Genomic DNA, 20,118 nt, shown 5'->3' with positions numbered 1-20,118 from the left:
CGCCTTTCTCACCCTACCCTCAGTGGCTACATGCTTAAGACAACTCCTGTTAGCACACAAGAATACATTATGCATCTGCAAAATGTGCAATAATTGGGCTAGATGAATATTGGTTGAAGCCTTGCAACAGTACTAATATGCAGGGGTGAAGTATCCCCCGAAATATGGGCCTTTATAGTCCGGGGGCCCTTGAGCACAGGATAGCAGCAAGTCCCTCAGCCATTCCATTTCTCCTCATACCATGTCCCTCTCCTTGACCCATTGAAACTAAAATGGTTGTTGCCCAGTAGGGCAGTTCTCTGTGGTCAAAGAAAAACACGAGCATTACTATTTCACTAGTTGTCTTTTTTTAAAAAAATGTTAATAGTATAACATCCTACAATACTTACAAGAAACTAACATGACTAGTGAAAGCACCTTCTTGTATAGGCTGCATCTGAACTGAGCAGTAAAGGGACCCCTGACCATTAGGTCCAGTTGTGACTGACAGTGGGGTTGCGGCGCTCATCTTGCTTTATTGGCCGAGGAAGCCAGCGTACAGCTTCGGGGTCATGTGGCCAGCATGACTAAGCCGCTTCTGGTGAACCAGAGCAGCACACAGAAATGCCGTTTACCTTCCCACCAGAGTGGTACCTATTTATCAACTTGCACTTTGATGTGCTTTCAAACTGCTAGGTTGGCAGGAGCAGGGACCGAGCAACAGGAGCTCACCCCATCGTGGGGATTCAAACTGCCGACCTTCTGATCGGCAAGTCCTAGGCTCTGTGGTTTAACCCACAGTGCCACTGAGCAGTAGCACAGCTAATTGTGCGGGGGAAGAGTTTGTGGTCTTATTCAGATGAATGAACTTTGTGTTGTTCCTGTGTCCATATGACTGCCACACCCAAAATGTGACATCACACACACACACCACATGCCAGGCACGTGATGCCGCAAGAGCGCATTGTGTGACAGGCCCCCTCAATCTTGGGCGCAACTTGGCGCCTCTGTTTTGAAAGCAGCATAGGTTTCCAGGGCTCTCTCCTCAGTTGTGAACCAGGACCAAGTAGCACCGCTCCTGAGAAGCGAGTGCTGGCCACATGACCCAGAAGTTGTACGCCAGCTCCCTCAGCTAGTAAAGCGAGATGAGTGCCACAACCCCAGAGTCGGCCACGACTGGACCTAATGGTCGGGGTCGCTTTATCTTTGAGGGACATGGGTGGTGCTGTGGGTTAAACCACAGAGCCTAGGGCTTGCCGATCAGAAGGTCAGTGGTTCGAATCCCTGTGACGGGTGAGCTCCTGTTGCTCGGTCCCAGCTCCTGCCAACCTAGCAGTTCAACAGCATTCAGTGCAAGTAGATAAATAGGTACCGCTCCGGTGGGAAGGTAAACGGTGTTTCCATGCACTGCTCTGGTTCACCAGAAGCGGCTTAGTCATGCTGGCCACATTACCCGGAAGTTGTACACCTGCTCCCTCGGCCAATAAAGGGAGATGAGCGCCGCAACTCCAGAGTTGTCTGCGACTGGACCTAATGATCAGGGATCCCTTTACCTTTACCTCCTCAGTTGTGAACCAGGACCAAGTATCACCACCCCTGAGACTTCCTGCCATCTGTGGAAGCCAGGAATGCTCAGCAATAGGAGGCTTGAGCACTGAGGTGGCAAATTTCCTCTCTTGTTCTTAATCCAGACCCTCCAAGTGTCCCTATGTTCCGGGGACAGTCCTAGATTTACAGAAGTCTTCCTGGTTTCTGACTTGATCGTGTAATGCCCCACTTTTCCTTAGGACTTCCCTAGTTTCATCAGAGAGGTGTTGCAGGGTATGTTAATCTTCCATGATAATGAGTAGATTACTTGCTCTTTTCTCTGAAAAGAATGTTAATTTACCTTTCCATGGTGTCTTCCAGCATGTGGGTTTACCCTTTTGTCTTCCTTTGCTTTTTCTGCAGGGCCTTCGCCGGAGCAACAATCCACGATTTCTTCAACTGGCTGTCAGTGGCTGTCCTATTGCCTATTGAAGTGGCCACACACTATCTTTACCACCTCACCAATGTCATTATGAACTCGTTTCAGCTTGAAAGTGGGGAAGATGCCCCTCAGCTGCTGAAAGTGATCACTGATCCACTTACAAAACTTATAATCCAGGTAGGCTCTTTCCTCGGTTAGTTAATATTTGCCGAAGCATCTTTAGGTACTCAGATATGACTTGTCCCTCCCTAATAGTATTGTCGTTCTTATGGAGGGAAGGCTTCTGAGCAGACGTTATTGTTATTCCCATGAGTTAGAATCTTGTTTTTGAAAAATATGCTTCTTAGAATGTGCACTTTGCCTTCATAGCTTGACTTCAAAGTATAAGAGGGAAAACAGGATCAGTCGCTGAGAACTGATTATAAACCCTCTCTCTCTCGTATTTTTTTCATGTATAAGACGCCCCCTATTTTTAGGGACTCCAATTTAAGAAAATAGGGACTCCAACTTAAGAAAATAGGGTTGAGATTGCCCCATGTATAAGACAACCCACAGTTTTACGCATAATTCTAAAGAAAAAAACCCTGAGTCTTATACACAGAAAAGTACGGTGTTTCAGTTTCCTGACATAATAAACATGAAAGCCTCACAACATTACAATAAAAATAGATTAGAATTGGTTGGAAGGAGTGGTGGAGGTGAGCTAAAGCAAGCTCTGTAAAACACAGAAAATTCAGTGCTTCAGCATCCCAAACTAATGGATGAATATTTTCAGCAAAGGGAGTCTACCCCACCAGCCCTGGTCATAGGTTCCAATGTTGAACAGCTGTTAGGGAATTTCTTGCAAGGAGTGCAGATAACCACTTGCCCCTGGCCAGGTTTTAAATGAGACCATTCCTATCTGCCTAGCTTGCCCTGGATAGTGTTATTCGGTTCTAGTAGAGTGTGACAAAGAGATGCAACTTAGGAGGAATGTACAGTGGTGCCTCGCAAGACGAAAGTAATCCGTTCCGTGAGGCTCTTCGTATAGCGGTTTTTTCGTCTTGCGAAGCAAGCCCATTGACAGCTTAGCGGATTAGCGCTATTAGCGGTTTAGCGGCTTTTAGCGATCAGCTGTTAAGCGGCTTATCATCGGATCAGCTGATAAGCGGCTTAGCGGCTTAGGAAAAGGGGGGGGAGGGAAAAAAACCCTCAGGAACTCGCAAGACATTTTCGTCTTGCGAAGCAAGCCCATAGGGAAATTTGTTTTGCGAAGCGCCTCCAAAACGGAAAACCCTTTCGTCTAGCGGGTTTTCCGTCTTGCGAGGCGTTCATCTTGCGGGGCACCACTGTATTATTAAATGATGAAATAAACCAAACCTTATTTTCCATTTGCTTTAACAGCTTGATAAATCGGTGATAAGTGCAATTGCTACAGGTGATGAGGAAGCAAAGAACAAAAGCCTAGTGCTAACTTGGTGCGAAACCAAGACTGAAGTGGTAAGTATTATGTTCCTGTGTTCCATAATGTACATTAGATATTGTATCATCATTAAATAAGCAGTCCATCTGACTATGAACCTTCAGAAGGGGAGACTTCATCCAGCCCTATATATATATATATATATATATATATATATATATATGCAGGTTTTGGTGTCCTCGGGTGTCTTCCCGTGTAAAAGTTGGGGTGTCTAGGCGACGTTTCGACGAGGTCTCACTCGTCATCTTCAGGCTGGTGCTTTCGGCTTCTTGTTACTGGAACAGAGCATTCTTGTTACTGAAACGTCGCCTAGACACCCCAACTTTTACACGGGAAGACACCCGAGGACACCAAAACCTGCATTCCTGTACCCGTGAAAATCTACGAAAGCATATATATATATATATATATATATATATATATATATATATATGCTGAAATTGGCTTTACAATTCTTCTTTCGAAGATTATAAATATTGCGTTGGGATATCAGATCACTGCCTTACAGCTACTGAAATCTAGATCTTTGAAACACAATTTTATTCTAATTTGATTAATACCAAACTTTTCATTAAATTTGATTATTATGAAACAATTTAAAAAATAAAAAAATAGGGAAGGGAAGACCTCCCAGGGTAAGAGACGAGGATTAAGAGCTAAGAGAGGGAGAGGAAGGAAGGAAGGAAAAGGAAGGAAGGAAGGGAGATTTAGCTTTGAGATTCATTGTTTGGACTGGAACAATCATACTACTTAGCAATTGTATAATGCTTTATAGTGTTCAAATACATTATTAACTTGGCAAGGTAGATTAATAATATTATTATTAGCCTCATTAATAGAATATTTTTCATTATGATGAGTGTGGGATAGAGGCCAATAGAGGACTCATCCATTAGAGGTATCCTACTTTCACCATTTTAATGAGTTCTTTGTTGTAGTGCTTTTGAGACGTGCAATAGATCATTACAAAAAAAAAAACCCCTGAGATCTTTCCCAGTCTGCATCTGTACTGGAATTGTTTTAAATACATTATTATCATTAATAATTATTATTATTTCATCACATGTTTGGCAACGCTGGGCTCCTTTGCAGGGAAAGGGTGAGATTATAAGTTTAATAAATAAATAAATGTGGAGCGTTTATTTCATTGGTCTGCTTTATTTGTTGATGTCTAGGATCCAATGAATGTTACTATCCCACCGTGGGAAAATTGCACCTCCCCAGACCTCTGTTGGAGAGATGGAAACTTGACCTGGACGATACGAAATATTTCCACCACAGAATATATTAAAAAATGTAAGTGAAATACCGCTTTCTGTATCTCGTAACGCAGAGCTTTTTGGAGCTTTCGAGTCCAGCATCTCTGCCCCTTGCATTGTAAAACCTCTTCGCAGAGACAGCACAATATAAAATATTATGGCAATGGCTCTCTTTCAATGGGTGTGATTCAAATGTTGCAGTGGTGGCATTCTGAGCAAAGGTATGCCTGTACAAAAATGAAGTGTTCAGTGTGAGAGAGAGTGTTGGGGGGGGGGAGGCGATATACCGTATTTTTCGCTTTATAGGACGCACCACAGTGGGTGACGCTGTGGGTAAAAGCCTCAGCGCCTAGGACTTGCCGATCGAAAGGTCGGAGGTTCGAATCCCAGATGGGTGGGGTATAAATAAATTATTATTATTATTATTATTATTATTATTATTATTATTATTATTTACAAAGAATGTCAAGTACAGAATGCAAAAGTAATGCAGCAAAGTTAACAAAAATAGTCACATTAACATTTCAAAAGAAAACATTACTAAAGGACATTAGATATAAAACACACATTAGAAGCATAATGAGCAAGAGAATAAAGTATTATCTTTTCTAATATTAATATTTTATTGAAAGAATGTAAATGATGAAGAAATAAATGATATAGAGAAAAAAGGGGGAAGGTGAGGGGGAAGGATGTGTATAAGGAAATATATATATATATACAAAAATGCAATGTAATAAAGTATTACCTTAAGCATTGAACATGGGTAGGCAAACTAAGGCCCGGGTGCTGCATCTGGCCCAATCCCCTTCTAAATCCGGCCCACGGATGGTCCGGGAATCAGCGTGTTTTTACATGAGTAATAATAATAATAATAATAATGTAGAATGTGCCCTTATATTTAAAATGCATCTCTGGGTTATTTGTGGGGCCTGTCTGGTGTTTTTACATGAGTAGAATGTGTGCTTTTATTTAAAATGCATCTCTGGGATATTTGTGGGGCATAGGAATTCGTTCATTTCCCCCCAAAAATATAGTCTGCCCCCCCACAAGGTCTGAGGGACAGTGGACCGCCCCCTGCTGAAAAGGTTTGCTGACCCCTGGCATAGAACATATTGGCTGCTATTGCTGCCAGTCTGCCTATGGCAGTTCAGTGTGAGCAGCGGCTGTGGAAGTTCAGACTTGATGACCTGGGGTTGCACTCAGAGACAGCCAAGACTAGTAGTTCTTCAATGCCAGGCATGTCCAATGCGTCAATTGCGATCGATCAGTTGATCGTGGGATGAATGTTCGTAGATCGTGTACCTGCCCCCTCAGGGGAAGCAGCCAGTACCTGCCTGCCCACACTGTACCCATCCCTGGGTGGTAGATCACTGCCAGTTTTCATATTAGATCGTAGATCACAGCCTACTTCAAGTTGGACATGCCTGTTCTATGCCATTGATGTTGTCAAAACCGCAAAAGTTCAAACGCAATGTAATACATGCAGTGTATCTCATCTATCTGCCCCAACGCATGCCAGAATAGGTAGACCCCTTGGGAAATACAGTGGTACCTCGGGTTAAGTACTTAATTCATTCCGGAGGTCCATTCGTAACCTGAAACCGTTCTTAACCTGAAGAACCACTTTAGCTAATGGGGCCTCCTGCTGCTGCTGCACCGCTGGAGCACAATTTGTGGTCTAATCCTGAAGCAAAGTTCTTAACCTGAGGTACTATTATTTCTGGGTTAGCGGAGTCTGTAACCTGAAGCGTATGTAACCCGAGGTACCACTGTACAGTCATACCTCAGGTTACAGCCGCTTCAGGTTGCATTTTTTTCGGGTTGCGGACTACCGAAACCCAGAAGTACCGGAACGGGTTACTTCCAGGTTTCGGCGGTCGCGCATGCGCAGAAGTGCTAAATCGCGCTTTGCAAATGTGCAGAAGTGCGGAATTGTAACCTTCGCATGCGCAGACACGGGTTGCAAACGTGCATCCCGCACGGATCATGTTCACAACCCGAGCGGCCACTGTATAGCAATGGTATTTTTGGGATGGATAGATATAGGAAGAGGTTTTTTTTATCATTGTTTCCACGTGCAGCATGGAGGTGAGGGGAGTCGCACTTGCATGGGGAATAACATGCAAACTTGACAGCTCCCAGAGCAGACTAATTGTGTGTGTGTGTAACTAAAAATTCTGTATCTCTCCTCCTCCTATAGGTAATCACATTTTTGTAGACTCCGGTCTCTCAGAAACTGCCATCGGCCTCATCCTCCTTGCCTTCTCGCTGCTCTGTCTGTGTGTTTGCCTGATCCTCATCGTTAAATTACTGAATTCCGTACTGCAAGGACAAGTAGCAAATATTATCAAGAAGACATTCAACACAGGTAACAATCTCTCTCTTTCTTTTTATTACAAGTAGAAATACGTTAAGCACAATGTATTATGGCTTTTCTTGTCCATAATGCAGTGGAATCAATAAAAGCTAGTGCAACATGCACCCAAGTGGGTCATATATTTTTGTCTCAGGAGGGACAGAACGGTTTTTATCCAGCTCTTGTCCCTGGTCATAAGTGGCCAGGCAAGCCCATTCTGTCAATTTTTTTTAAGGCAAAATCCAAAAGAAAGAAACAAAAAAAACCACACCTGCATAATTTAATTTTTTTTTAAACTATAAAGTGCTTAGAAAGTGGTCTGAAGGCTTCCATGGCTCTTTCTCTTTCCCTCTTAAAAATCATTTGCTGCTGCTTGCCAGGCTTGTTAAAAACTTTTGACTAATAAGTCCCTGGAAGCAACAGTATGCTATGGGGTACCATCTCTCCGTTGGTAATTGTATGGAGAGAAAAACCCAGTTGCTTCTATGTACCTGTGGGGATGAGTTTACAGGGACACTGTATGGAAAAAAGAAAGAAAGATGGCTGCCTGATCCATTGGATACAGACCAGGAAGGTTCATTCCAAATTGTGGAGCAAACTGAAATATTTCCCCATTCCTGCTTTTGCCTGCACCTATAAATCACCAAGGGACGCGGGTGGCGCTGTGGGTAAAACCTCAGTGCCTAGGACTTGCTGATCGCATGGTCGGCGGTTCGAATCCCCGCGGCGGGGTGAGCTCCCGTCGTTCGGTCCCAGCTCCTGCCCACCTAGCAGTTCGAAAGCACCCCTAAGTGCAAGTAGATAAATAGGGACCGCTTTATAGCGGGAAGGTAAACGGCGTTTCCGTGTGCTGCGCTGGTGCTGGCTCGCCAGAGCAGCTTCGTCACGCTGGCCACGTGACCCGGAAGTGTCTTCGGACAGCGCTGGCTCCCGGCCTCTTAAGTGAGATGAGCGCGCAACCCTAGAGTTGGACACGACTGGCCCGTACGGGCAGGGGTACTTTTACCTTTTACCTTTTATAAATCACCAAGGGACGCGGGTGGCGCTGTGGGTTAAACCACAGAGCCTAGGACTTGCCAATCAGAAGGTCAGCGGTTTGAATCCCCGTGACAGGGTGAGCTCCCATTCTTCGGTCCCAGCTCCTGCAGGTAGATAAATAGGTACTACTCCGGCGGGAAGGTAAACGGTGTTTCCGTGCGCTGCTCTGGTTCACCAGAAGCAGCTTTGTCATGCTGGCCACATGACCCGGAAGCTGTACGCTGGCTCCCTCGGCCAGTAAAGCGAGATGAGCACCGCAACCCCAGAGTCAGTCATGACTGGACCTAATGGTCAGGGGTCCCTTTACCTTTACCTTTATATATCACCAAATGAAAAGGACTGGGCTGCATAGAGCGGGGAAATGTTAGAAGCCCTAGAATTTTTTTTGACACTCATCATACATGAATGGAGCTGTATGGAAGCTGCTTCCTGTGGTCCTTTTCAAATTTGGATATGTGAGTTTTCCCAACCAGTTGGCAATTTTTCTCCTGCTGAGGGGCCAGTTGGGTGGAAGAGACCCATCTGTTTGGCCTTTACAGAATTTGTACACTTACTGAAGTAGCAGATCAGAAGTATAGGACAGGATGTTTGTGAAAGAGCAGTAAATTTATGAGGCAGGGGACATTTCAGCCTGACCCAGTAAAATATCCCTCAACCTGATTCAAATAATATATAATGGTTGCACTCCAATCTCTGTGATTCAGAAGGTAGGGTTCAAAGCAGGAAAATGCAACAAATTTACTTTAAACTTTCCAAACACAGAAAGTGTACTATGAGGCAAACATACCTAGAGGACAAGTCACCACCTTTTAGCTTCTTATTTCAGGTAAAGATCAAATGACTTTCAAGTTGCCTGGCAAGTGGTTTAAGTAGGGCACCTTGGTGTTTAGCTAAACAGTTCCACACATAATTTTGAGCAGGATATTCTGACTCTGATGCCTCCTGTCCTTCTGTTTTCCAGATTTTCCTTATCCATTTGCTTGGCTGACAGGATACATGGCCATGTTAGTTGGTGCTTTCATGACTTTTGTCGTTCAGAGCAGTTCCGTGTTCACATCTGCTATTACTCCACTTGTTGGTAAGTGTTGTGTGGAAGCATTTTCAGTAACGGTTTTTGGGGTGGGGGTGTTGAATTAGCCTAACTTTCAGCTGCTAAAGTTAGGAGCAAATGAGGTAATTCCAGCTTTTTATATAATACCATGGATATTTTTGTCAGATCTTTTAAAGAAACAAAAACAAATCTACACGATAGACCTGCCTAGATCTCTAGTGGTAGACTATGGCATAACCCCCGCTGCTCCCCATTTCTTATGACTTGTGGCTTTAGACTGACAGCCCATTGCCATGCTTCCAAAATGGGGGCTTGAAAGAAATGGAGTCTTGCTGTAGACACAACAGTGGCGTAGCGTGGGTTGTCAGCATCCGGGGCAAGGCAAGTAATTTGTGCCCCCTAACCCGTGGATTTGTGCCCCCTAACCTGTGGATTTGCGCCCCTAACCCCCAGATGTTGCGCCCGGTGCGGCCGGGCCCCCCTGCACCCCCCACGCTACGCCACTGAGACACAATAATACAAATATTCTATTCTATGCATGGGACTGCCTTTAATGACGATTCAGAAAATTCGGCTGGTGCAGAATTCAGCGGCAAGATGTTTTCAGCATAGAACACCGATCCTGGCCCAACTGCACTGGCTGCAAATTAATTTTTGGGCCCAATTCAAAGGGCTGGTTTTGACCTATAAAGCATTAAATGGCTCAGAACCACAATGCCTCAAGGATCCCATATGAACCAACGCAGACCCTGCAATTGCAATCTGAGGTCTTTCTTTGTGTGTCTCCTCCACAAGAAGAGGTCTGGAGGGTGATAACAGGAGAACGAGCTTTTTCTGCAATGGCTCCTGCAAACGCTCTTCTCAGAGAAGCTAGCTTGGTGCTTTTGTTAAATAGCTTTAGGTGTCAGGCGAAAATGTTCCTCTATAACCAGGCCTTGGGCTGATTAAACCACCCCTGGCCTTTTAAATGTCTTTGTGGGAGAAGAGGTATTGGGTATGTTTTTGTTTTCGTTTTTTTGCTTTGTTTTTCCATTCTGTCTTTTTATGTTGTAAAAAGTCTTCGGATGAAGGGTGGTACATAAATTTAAGAAATAAAAAAACTGTATATAAAAATGCAGCAATGTTTTGATATAGCTGTGACATTAAGTGGTGGTAGGTAAATTGCTATCTCTTAACCTTATAGTTTTAGGGCCGTCGTAATGGACGTCGCAAACACGAAACACTTTGGAGTCTTCAAAGTGCCATATGAATAATGATAAAATTCACGTTGTTGTTTTGCCCCCTCAACTAGGAATTGGTGTTATAAGCATCGACCGAGCTTATCCCTTAACTTTGGGGTCCAACATTGGTACAACTACAACAGCGATTCTTGCTGCTATGGCCAGTCCAGGGAACAAATTAAAGGCTTCCTTACAGGTTAGTTGTGATTTCTGTTTTATATTATTTCCAAACAGAGAGTAAATGGGAGAATTTGAACAAGACTTTTACTCTAGTCAGGACTGTTTTATCTCTTCTTTAAAGAACTGTGAGTGCAATTCTAGTACTTGGGGTTTTTTGATCCAGAGAAGTCCTTTGAGCATGAACTTAACAATAAGCTTGTAGCAGGGGCGCCGACTTATAAAAAATATTGGGGGGGTGGGGGCCCATAATGACTTATAAAAAATATTGGGGGGGCCCAAGACCTCCAAACCGCTGCTGCTGGGGGAACGAAAGGGGCAAGCCCCGGGCTGCCCCGACCTTAAGTGAACCTGTGAGGGCCCGCCCTTTGTGGCAGCCGATTGGCTGCCGCCATGGGCGGTGAATATTAATGAGCTAGGGGGAATCCCCGCTTCTTGCGGGGCTGACGCCAGCCCCGCGAGATTGTTGATGGGTCGAGAGCCCGCAACCCCACCCCCTCTCTAGATCGGGAGTGGCTTTGTTTTAACTCATTACTGAATGTATTTTAAAAGGTAACTATCGTCAAACAAGGAAAATAAAAAATACCAACATAATTTTGTGATTTTACAAAGCATAATATAACTAATAATTTTCTTAAATTATTGGGGGGCGGAGCCCCCCCAAACAAATTTTTGAGGGGGCTCGGGCCCCCTCAGGCCCCATGGAGTCGGCGCCTATGGCTTGTAGTTGTTTTCCTGGGGCTCCAAGAGAGTCTTTAACATGCTACAGTAAGGTGTAAGGGAGAAGGGACATGGTGAATGTGGCTGCGTGTATATTTTTTGCTACATTTCATTTTAAAGTCTCCATGTCTGCAAGGGTCAGTAAGGAAATGCTAAAGGAGGTGCTTGCTACTTTGTTGTTTTTGTGCAGGAAATTATTTTCTCCTGGAAACCATGTTACACAATAACGTTTCCGAGTTGGATAAAAATAAATGTCTTATGCTATTTGAACACACTGCACTCATTGGAGGGCAAAAAATAGGAACAGAAGATCGCCCATATTTACTTTTTGGATGAACCTGATGATGTTCAGAATGACATCTCTTAGATTCTTGAACCTGTGATGGTTTGGCATTTATATAAGCCCTGGACTCGCTTGTTTCCTTCGTTTCCCTTTCCTTTTTTCCCCTTGCACACTCCAATTCACTTCCTGTCTCAAATGGCAAATTATGGTTTGTGCTTGCCCTCCAAACCAGAGTTGGAACTCATGGTTTGAATGTCGTTCCCAGTTTTGTTTCGGAGGACAAACATAAACCATGGTTTGCGCTTTCAGATGTAATGTGTGCTACACAGGAAGTAAGTATGTAAGTGTGTAATAGGATGAAGGATGGGACGATGGGAACATGCACACCCAAGGCTCGTTCATGAAATGCCAAACCATGGTCTGATGTTGTGACTAACCTCATGTGTTGAATATTTCCTCCCATGGTTCTTTAGCTCAGTCTATTTGACAGATGACCATGATTCATTTTATACAATTATGAATGTAGGCTTTAATATGTTGGCTTGCTTTTTAAAACACAAATACCTGGTATATCAGGTATAGCTGTATGTTTGCTGTGGGACAGATAACAAATTGGGGAGATCTCCAGTTGGGAAAATTAGTACAGGGCACCAATCCAACTTACCCTCCCCATGGCAAGAATTGTTTTATTTCCCCTTGAAACTCCAATGCCATGTCTAGTTTGGCCCTTACTTTGATTTTGTTTAAATAAATTATTTAATTTAAAAAAAAGTTTTGAAGGTCATAAAAGGTGGAATTGTAGGAGAGGATCCAATGAAGGGAGGAAAATAGTGCTTTCAAGGGTATTTGTACAAAAATCACACTTGGTTTAATGTTCTTCTGACTAGTTCTCTTTTTGCTTCATTTTGTGTCTTTTCAGATTGCTCTCTGCCACTTCTTTTTCAATGTTTCTGGGATCCTCTTGTGGTACCCAATCCCTTATACACGCATCCCAATCCACCTGTCCAAGGTTTTGGGGAACATAACAGCCAAGTACAGGTGGTTTGCTATTTTTTACCTTTTCATCGCCTTCCTTGTGATTCCCGTTGGTGTCTTTGGTCTGTCGGTGGCCGGCTGGGAGTACCTCGTGGGTGTCGGTGTTCCTATCCTGGTTCTCTTTTTCGCTGTGATCATCATCAACTATCTTCAAAAGAAGCGGCCCGAGAAGCTGCCTGAGAAGCTGCGAAATTGGGACTACCTTCCCTTGTGGATGCGGTCCTTGGACCCGTGGGATGACGTTATGGTGTCTACAGGCGCCACCTGTGAAAAATACTGTTGCAAATGTTGCAAACGCCGGGGAGGCGAACAAATGGCAAGCGTGGCGCCGGGGAAAGCCATGGAAGTTCACGAAAACCCAGTTTCGCTGGCCGATGAGAAAAACGCCTTTTCAAAGACACCGCAGGCGGCTGAAATGAACTTGTCCACCACCCCCTTGTAGCAGAAGACAGGACTTCAAGAGCCGAGGACTCAGGGGCAAAAAAAAGTGGGGGGCAAAATGTAAAGGGAGAGGAAAGAAGCAAAGGAGGGAAACGTATGCCGTCTTGCACCCGGCGAAAAGTGTGTATTGCTCTGGTGGTAGCTGACCATTTGGGCGAGCAGGCGAGAAGTCAAGTCCAAAATATCAGACACACACACTTAAGGACACATGCGGTCTTGTGCACGAACTTGCCTCTAGTCTGCTGAGCCAGGATACGGGCAGCAGTACAGTGCTGGAGTGAAGGTCTGACTCTGTGCCATAGCCAGGCCTTTGGGCCTTCCTGCTCCTGGCCAGTACTGCTACAGACCCAAACTGCGTCTGCCACCTGTGGTTGCTCAGCTTCTCATCAGTGGACCCAAAATCAGGTACACAGGGCTTGAGGCAACATTGGTACAGAAGGGATCTAGTCTGGGATTAGTAGCGTTGCGTCAAGAACTTTTGAGATAGTACCACCTCCCTTCTGGCGGTTTCGAAAGTTAAGGCACAGGGCATCCTAAGAAAATCTTAAAGGTACCAAACTTTTTTTTAAAAAAAGAAACATTACTGAAAGAAGCTGGGAGTGTAAGAATAGGAATTTATAATTTTTAGCTTGATGCTTCCAGTAGTTTGTGTCTTCTAGCTAGAAATCAGAATAACTTCCCATACCCTCAGCATTTCTCCAATGAAAATAGAGACGTCCTATTCTATAATAATAATATTAGTCATAATCATAATAATAATTTTATTATTTATACCCCATCCATTTGACTGGGTTGCCCCAGCCATTCTGGGCGGCTTCCAACATATATAAAAACATAATAAAATATTAATAAAACTTTCCTATACAGGGCTGCCTTCAGATGTCTTCTAAAAGTTGTACAGTTGCTTATCTCCTTGGTTCAGGGATCATATAACTCCATACCCTCCAACATTTCTCTGATGAAAATAGGGACGTCCTCAGGAAAAGCGGGACATTCCGGGTTCAAATCAGAAACTGGGACGGCTTCTGTAAATCCGGGAATGTCCCTGGAAAATAGGGACATTTGCCCTGACTTTCTAGGGCACTTGTCTTTCCTGTGCCTGAATTTTTTGAGGATCAAATTCAGAAAGAGAGAACAGTTGCCGGGTCTAACCATTACAGACCTGCTTTCCTTCAGACGGAGCACTTTTTCAGAAGAGAGAGCAAAGGGACTTTATGGTGGAGAGATTTCCATTGAGGCCCACATGTCTGCTCTTGGCAAAATTAAATTGCATAAAAATGGAATGTGATTTAAAACTATTTGCTATGATAACTTTTCTTTTATACCTCATCATAGCCAGGGACATAGGAGCTCCTAACCCTCCTGTGACCCCGAACTTAGAGCATGGCAGAAACCGGCCTTTCTAAATAGCACCCCAATAACAGAGTGCACCTTGTCCTATGATTTCTGGCTGCAACAGCCAGCATTTAAGCAATACATTTTTGCAAGTACAGTCAAACCTTGGTTGTCGAATGTAATCCATTCTGGAAGACTGTTCGACTTCCGAACTGATCGATATCTGAGACGTGGCTTCTGATTGGTTGCAAGCCTTCCGAAAAACGTTGGCAAACGTCTGGGTTTTAGGCATCCTGGAGCTGAAACGTACAATAATGGAGCTGTTCAAGAACAAAGGTTTGGCTGTAGTATCATGCAATATTGCGTTCAGGTAATTTTGTAATGAATTCCAGGCCAAAGTGTTTGACAACCTGCCGTTTTCCCAAGGGGATTTTGGAGGGGCTTATGAGAATCAAACCCTGGAAAATATTATGGGGCTGGGAATAACATGTCCTAACCATACTGCTGCGTGGATGGAAAACCAAACCATCAGTTGATTTATGTACCATATTTGCATCTGATGTGCATCATTTATTTATTTGATAAAAAATAATTTGAGGTGAATTTTAATTGTTAGCTAAGACTGAGCAGGAAATTTTAACATATACATCTGGCATTGTCTAAGCTTTGATCTCAGGGGATGCACAAGTATGAAGGGGACATTTATATCTGCAAGATTAAGTAAAAGTGAAGGATTCTTCGCCTCTAGTTGTTCTCATGGGAAATATTTTACCTTTTCCTGTGGGGATCATTAGGGACTTAGAAGTGTCCACCTGTGGCCAGATCTTTAAAAAGGTTCAAAAGAAAGTCACTCTCGCTTGTTAACACATCAGAGACGATAAAATGATGTTGAAATACGCTAGCTAAAACTCTAAGTCAGAACCAGCCAGATTTATACACCTTTAAACTCCATTGTTTCTGCCGGACGCCTCCCTCTGAAATCAGTGCTATTTAAAAGTGCTTAAATTTGTCTACATATTTTTCTTCACTATAATTTACAATGAAAGTGAGAAATCAAACATGCAGCTCATTTACTTGGACAGTAACTCCTACCACGTTCAGGAAAGCTTAATCATAAGCAAATTTTCACTGAAGAACAGTATTACATTTTTTTTTTAAAAAAAATAGGGTATTGTCCTGTGCACAGACTTTCTGACACCCTCACTAGCATTTTTGCTTGCAGTTGTTCTTAAAGAAGTGGGTTTCTATCTTATAGTTCCACTGATATTTGAGGTTATATATGGCTTTTATATAACTTAAAGCAGTCACCTGTTTTATATAAGAAAAATATTCAGATTTTATACAATGGATTGCACCTGGCACAAAGGACAGAGTCCATCCAACACGAAGCACTTTCAGTCTCATTGTAATTTTAGGCTGCTTTCATATTACCACTTACCTGGAAGTCAGCTTCACTGAGCTCAGTGGAGCTTACTTCTGAGTAGAAATATGCAGAATTGCACTGTTAAGCGTACGCCTTACCCTCCTACTGAATTTGATAGGGCATAATCCCATTGTACCTATATTCTTTTTATGTAATGTTGTTAATTGCTTGTTTTTTCATGGTAAATGTTGTCTTTATGCTTAATCATTACTGGTTTATTTCACGTATCTGTCAGAGAATGTTGACAAACTTATTTTTAAGTGAAACCGTGTTACTTTGCAATAACTCTGGGATAGAGGCAAGCAGCTTATCTGGTTTCTGGAGAACTCAGTCACAGACCATATTATTTGAACCTCATCTACCTCCTTCTCTCTAGCATCATCTACCTTTAGAAGGGGTGTTCATAAAAGCTTATAAACGACATGTTCTCTAGTCCAATATTGAGTTTTTAGGAGGGAAAATCTGATGCTCTGAGGCTAGGGTAAACTGATTTGGATGAGGGTCTCAACTAAAAAACACTGAGAGGAGGCTGGGAGAGTTACACTTACGAAAAGGAGAAGAACATTACTAGTATTGTGTTTTTCTTGATGTTCCAACACGGAGCTCCTTTCTTTGAGAGTTAAATGGGAGTCCTGATCAGTCAGTTTCATTCTGGGCAGTTTGTCGAACTTAAGGCCAGTTTGTACAACTGGCAGAATAAAGTGGTGAAGCTTTTCCTGAACTGTAACATTTCATTTTGGATGGAGGGTACACCTGGTTCATCGTGAAAGAAAACCCTCTTTGCACACTGAAAAACAGAATAAGGGAAAGAAAGGTACTGTAGAGACCAAGCTAGATGTGGCAGCAGAATGTCTCCTATCAAGATCTCTGTAGAAACCCAGTTATTTTGAAATGACATAGATAGAGCGGGGCGATATAGTGATAAATTGTCCAATATGGTGTTCAGATCACGATACTGGTCTCAGACAATTTGAGATCCATTCCAGAGCCAGACATCATGATATATCAGCATATTGCAGTATTTAGCTGCTGATATATCACAATGTTGAAAACCAAATATCGGCCAGCCCTCGACATAGACAGTGCTGTAGATGGGTCTAAGGCTAGGAGCAAAAAGAACATGCAGAGGTCAGATCCCTGGAAACCAGTTTTCTTCCCACGTGGTTCACTTCCAGTATTGGTGAGGGGAAGCCATGGAGGAAGGAGGGAGGCTGCCAGAAGCTAAAACTTTGGATGTACCATTTTCTCCTAAATCTACACGATTTCTACAGGTCCAGGTTTAAGCAAACAGATCTGCTACCGCTACAACTTTTTGGGTCCTAAACTGGTGCTTTTGTCTATTGCAAACCTTCAACCCTCCACCCCAGTGGAATCTACACATGTATTAAAAAAATGCTGTGAAAATATTAAAAAAACAACAACCACAAACACGTTTTGACAAACGCATTGAATTTTGCATAGCTCACTTTCGCCATCTAGTGTCACATTTGAATATTGCACTTTACAACACATCTAAAATGTTTTATTTGAAGCTGCATAGCTGAGTCTCTGCTCTCCGAAGTGATACAATTCTGGAAAGGCTTTTGCACTCGGTTCTACTGTTTTGAACATGAGTTGCATGCTTTAGAGAAAAAAACTTCCTCTTCCCTAGGCAGTAATAGGAAAGGCCTGTTGAGTGTTTTGCTGCTGACTCTCACCCCAACCCAGCAAAAGGTGTTCCATGTGGAAGTAGGTTGAAGTGTAGGTGGGTTCCCACGAGGCAAGACACAGTGATAACAGCAAGAACCTTTATTGAACTAACAGAACTGGACAACAGGGGCAAAACCAACTGCTTATATACATTTCTGAAGGCCTGGGCCACTCCCACTCCCAACGTGATTGGCTGCCTAAACTTCCAAGCTGCGAATCACGACTCAAAGTTTAAGGGCCAATGGCAGAGGCCCAAATCCTGAAATGTTCTTCGATTGGATATCATGAATCTGAACACAGGGGCTCAGAATCCTTAGTCCAGACTCAAGCTCAGGCAATTCCAGACCACTGAATACATAACATAGGTTTCCATATGTATCGTACGAGCTGGATTGGGACCTGTGTGTGTTACAAATAGATGCAGCTTTTGTGTCCATTTGAAAGGTTACATTTCTGCGGAAAAGCTTCTCAGGAAAGGGAGAGTAAGGAGGCTGAAACCAGCTTTCCCCATTCCCCCATTCTGGCCAAACCAAAATATTTGTGCTCCGTGGGTGCACAGTCTAGATCTTTTGATCTTGGTGCATTTTGAGCCACCCACCCCACATGAAATTAGAAACAGCAGCTGTATTTTATCCCCTCTGTGACATCTCATGAACCCCACACTGCCATCATCAACACATTGGAGGGGGACGTGTGAAGAGGGGTCCCTTTTTCTCCTAGATTTAGAACACTGGCCATGCAAGAAATTTAATTATCTTGAGTGCTATGTACATTAAGCTGCCCCTGTCTTGCAGTGTGAGTGAAGTCGCCTCTCCTTTGTGTGGAAATCTCAGAGTCCTCTTATGGAAACGTCGACTCCTGTCATACCTTTTAGCTTTTTAGACTCTTATTTATAATTGTTTTTAGTGTATAGTTGTTTGGTTTTTTTCATAAGTTGTGTAAGAAGCACCTCAACTTGAGATGTGACTTTTATATTGAACATTCCAATTTGGCGCACTGTGGTAAGAAATGCTTTTAAAGAACAGAAATGGCTTTCGAAATGGTATTTTTTTGTGTTCGCACACTTGGTTCACATGCACATGTCATGATAAGCCACGGTTTTCTTCCTGGTCTCACCTGCTTTGCTCCTCTGCAGCCATAAGTGGGAGAAGCAAAGCAGAAAGATGTAATAAGGGATGGGGAGAAATTTGATCTAGTTTTTATAGGCAAACCATTCTCCGAAACAATACCTGGACTGAAACACAGCCAACCTTGCAATTCGGGCTACAGTTCTCCAGCCAAGAAATGTGTTACAAAAATGCATATACTAGGTTAAACTGTGTATTACCCTGGTATGTATTTGTGGAAATAGCTTATAAAATGCATTATATTGGATAAAATTGCATACTAAGATGCGTATATTAGAAATTTTCAGTAAAATGCAGAATGTTCACAAGGACTTGCTTTTTAAAAAGTCACCAACTGATGAGGAAATGTGGAGAGCTGAACTGAGGAGAAAAATTTAGAAACTGAGGGAAAAAGCAGAAATGACAGATTCACCCACCCCTGAACACAATTATGTTTGCTTTCCCGCTACATCTCAACCCAGGATTGTGATTTGTTGCTCTGTCACAAGTGAGACGATCCATTAACCAAGAACAAACCAGAATTAAGGCTGGCTACTTATCCTGGCTTCTCAAGGAGAAACAAAACATGATTCTGGATTCTGTTGCAACAGAAAGCCAAGCTTAATTGCCACTTCCTGGTTTGTTTGCTGTGGCGCAATGGGTCCATGTGTCTGGCTGTTAATCACAAAGTTGGTGGTTCGAGACCACCCAGGGATAGCTGTGGGCAGGATTCCTGCACTGCGAGAGGTTGGACTAGATGACCCTCGGGGTCCCTTCCAACTCTTCAATTTTATGATTCAGTTATCCTCCTGCTTGCGCAAGGGGAGTAATGAAACATGCGCTATAAACCACATTGTCATAAACTCTGGCTTGGCTTATGATGTGTCTGAATGTGGCCAAAAGTGTGGGTGGCAATGTTATTTTAAGTTGTAATGAGATTTGCTGATAAAGCAAAATTAAAACCATTAAAAGATGAAACTATATCTGCAATGTATTAAAATATTTAACTATTTTTATGGACTGTTCCCTTTTTTTTGCTGTGAATGAAACTTCTCTTTTTGTATTAAGATTTCTTCATAAATTAGGAGGATAGTATGTATGACCAGCAATGGGGAAAGATGTGATTTTGTAGTCTGATTTTGTTCTTTAAAGGAAGTACAGGCCATTCAATGAGAAATTAAAGATTTTTAAAACAGTTCCATAATCTACATTTTTATGCTGTCAACAAAAAGCTTTAGCTCATATTCTCTCTCTCTCTCTCTCTCTCTCTCTCTCTCTCTCTCTCTCTCTCTCTCTCTCTCTCTCTCGTGTGTGTGTGTTTCCTGTTGGCTGTTAGTGCTGTTCCTGAATGGAGGAAGCAGGGAATACCTATTTTTTGTACAAACATGCAAACAGAGCATAGCGGAGTTAGCTAGGCTCTCACAGCACCACAAATTAGGGATGTGAGAATGTATCGATTTCCATTCTGACCCGTGTTTGTCACATACAGAGCTGTTTCCGTTCTACTGCAGTTCGGCTTCCAACAAAAACTACATTCTTCATCTCTCTGTCCTCAGAAAATTCTGTGGCAGA

General features: G+C 43.0%; 1 protein-coding gene and 1 long non-coding RNA gene across 2 annotated transcripts in view; both read left to right on the top strand.

Annotated features, from left to right (window-relative positions):
* Nucleotides 1-14,594, top strand: part of SLC34A2 (solute carrier family 34 member 2) — a 28,313-nt gene extending 13,719 nt beyond the window's left edge. The window contains exons 7-13 of the mRNA XM_081924491.1: nucleotides 1,930-2,125; nucleotides 3,332-3,427; nucleotides 4,586-4,706; nucleotides 6,873-7,040; nucleotides 9,028-9,144; nucleotides 10,409-10,533; nucleotides 12,437-14,594. Of these exons, the coding sequence (XP_081780617.1) occupies nucleotides 1,930-2,125; nucleotides 3,332-3,427; nucleotides 4,586-4,706; nucleotides 6,873-7,040; nucleotides 9,028-9,144; nucleotides 10,409-10,533; nucleotides 12,437-12,994 (1,381 nt within the window). The 3' untranslated portion in view covers nucleotides 12,995-14,594. The remainder of the gene's footprint in view (nucleotides 1-1,929; nucleotides 2,126-3,331; nucleotides 3,428-4,585; nucleotides 4,707-6,872; nucleotides 7,041-9,027; nucleotides 9,145-10,408; nucleotides 10,534-12,436) is intronic.
* A 96-nt stretch (nucleotides 14,595-14,690) lies between these two features.
* On the top strand, nucleotides 14,691-19,744 carry LOC309377422. The gene is made up of 2 exons (XR_014171553.1): nucleotides 14,691-19,215; nucleotides 19,259-19,744. It is a non-coding gene; the product is annotated as an uncharacterized lncRNA (long non-coding RNA).
* The last annotated feature ends 374 nt before the right edge of the window (nucleotides 19,745-20,118 follow it).

This window comes from Podarcis melisellensis, assembly GCF_964234715.1.
Source record: "Podarcis melisellensis genome assembly, chromosome: 9".
NCBI classification, from domain to species: domain Eukaryota; kingdom Metazoa; phylum Chordata; class Lepidosauria; order Squamata; family Lacertidae; genus Podarcis; species Podarcis melisellensis.
This window is presented reverse-complemented; position numbering and strand designations above follow the sequence as displayed.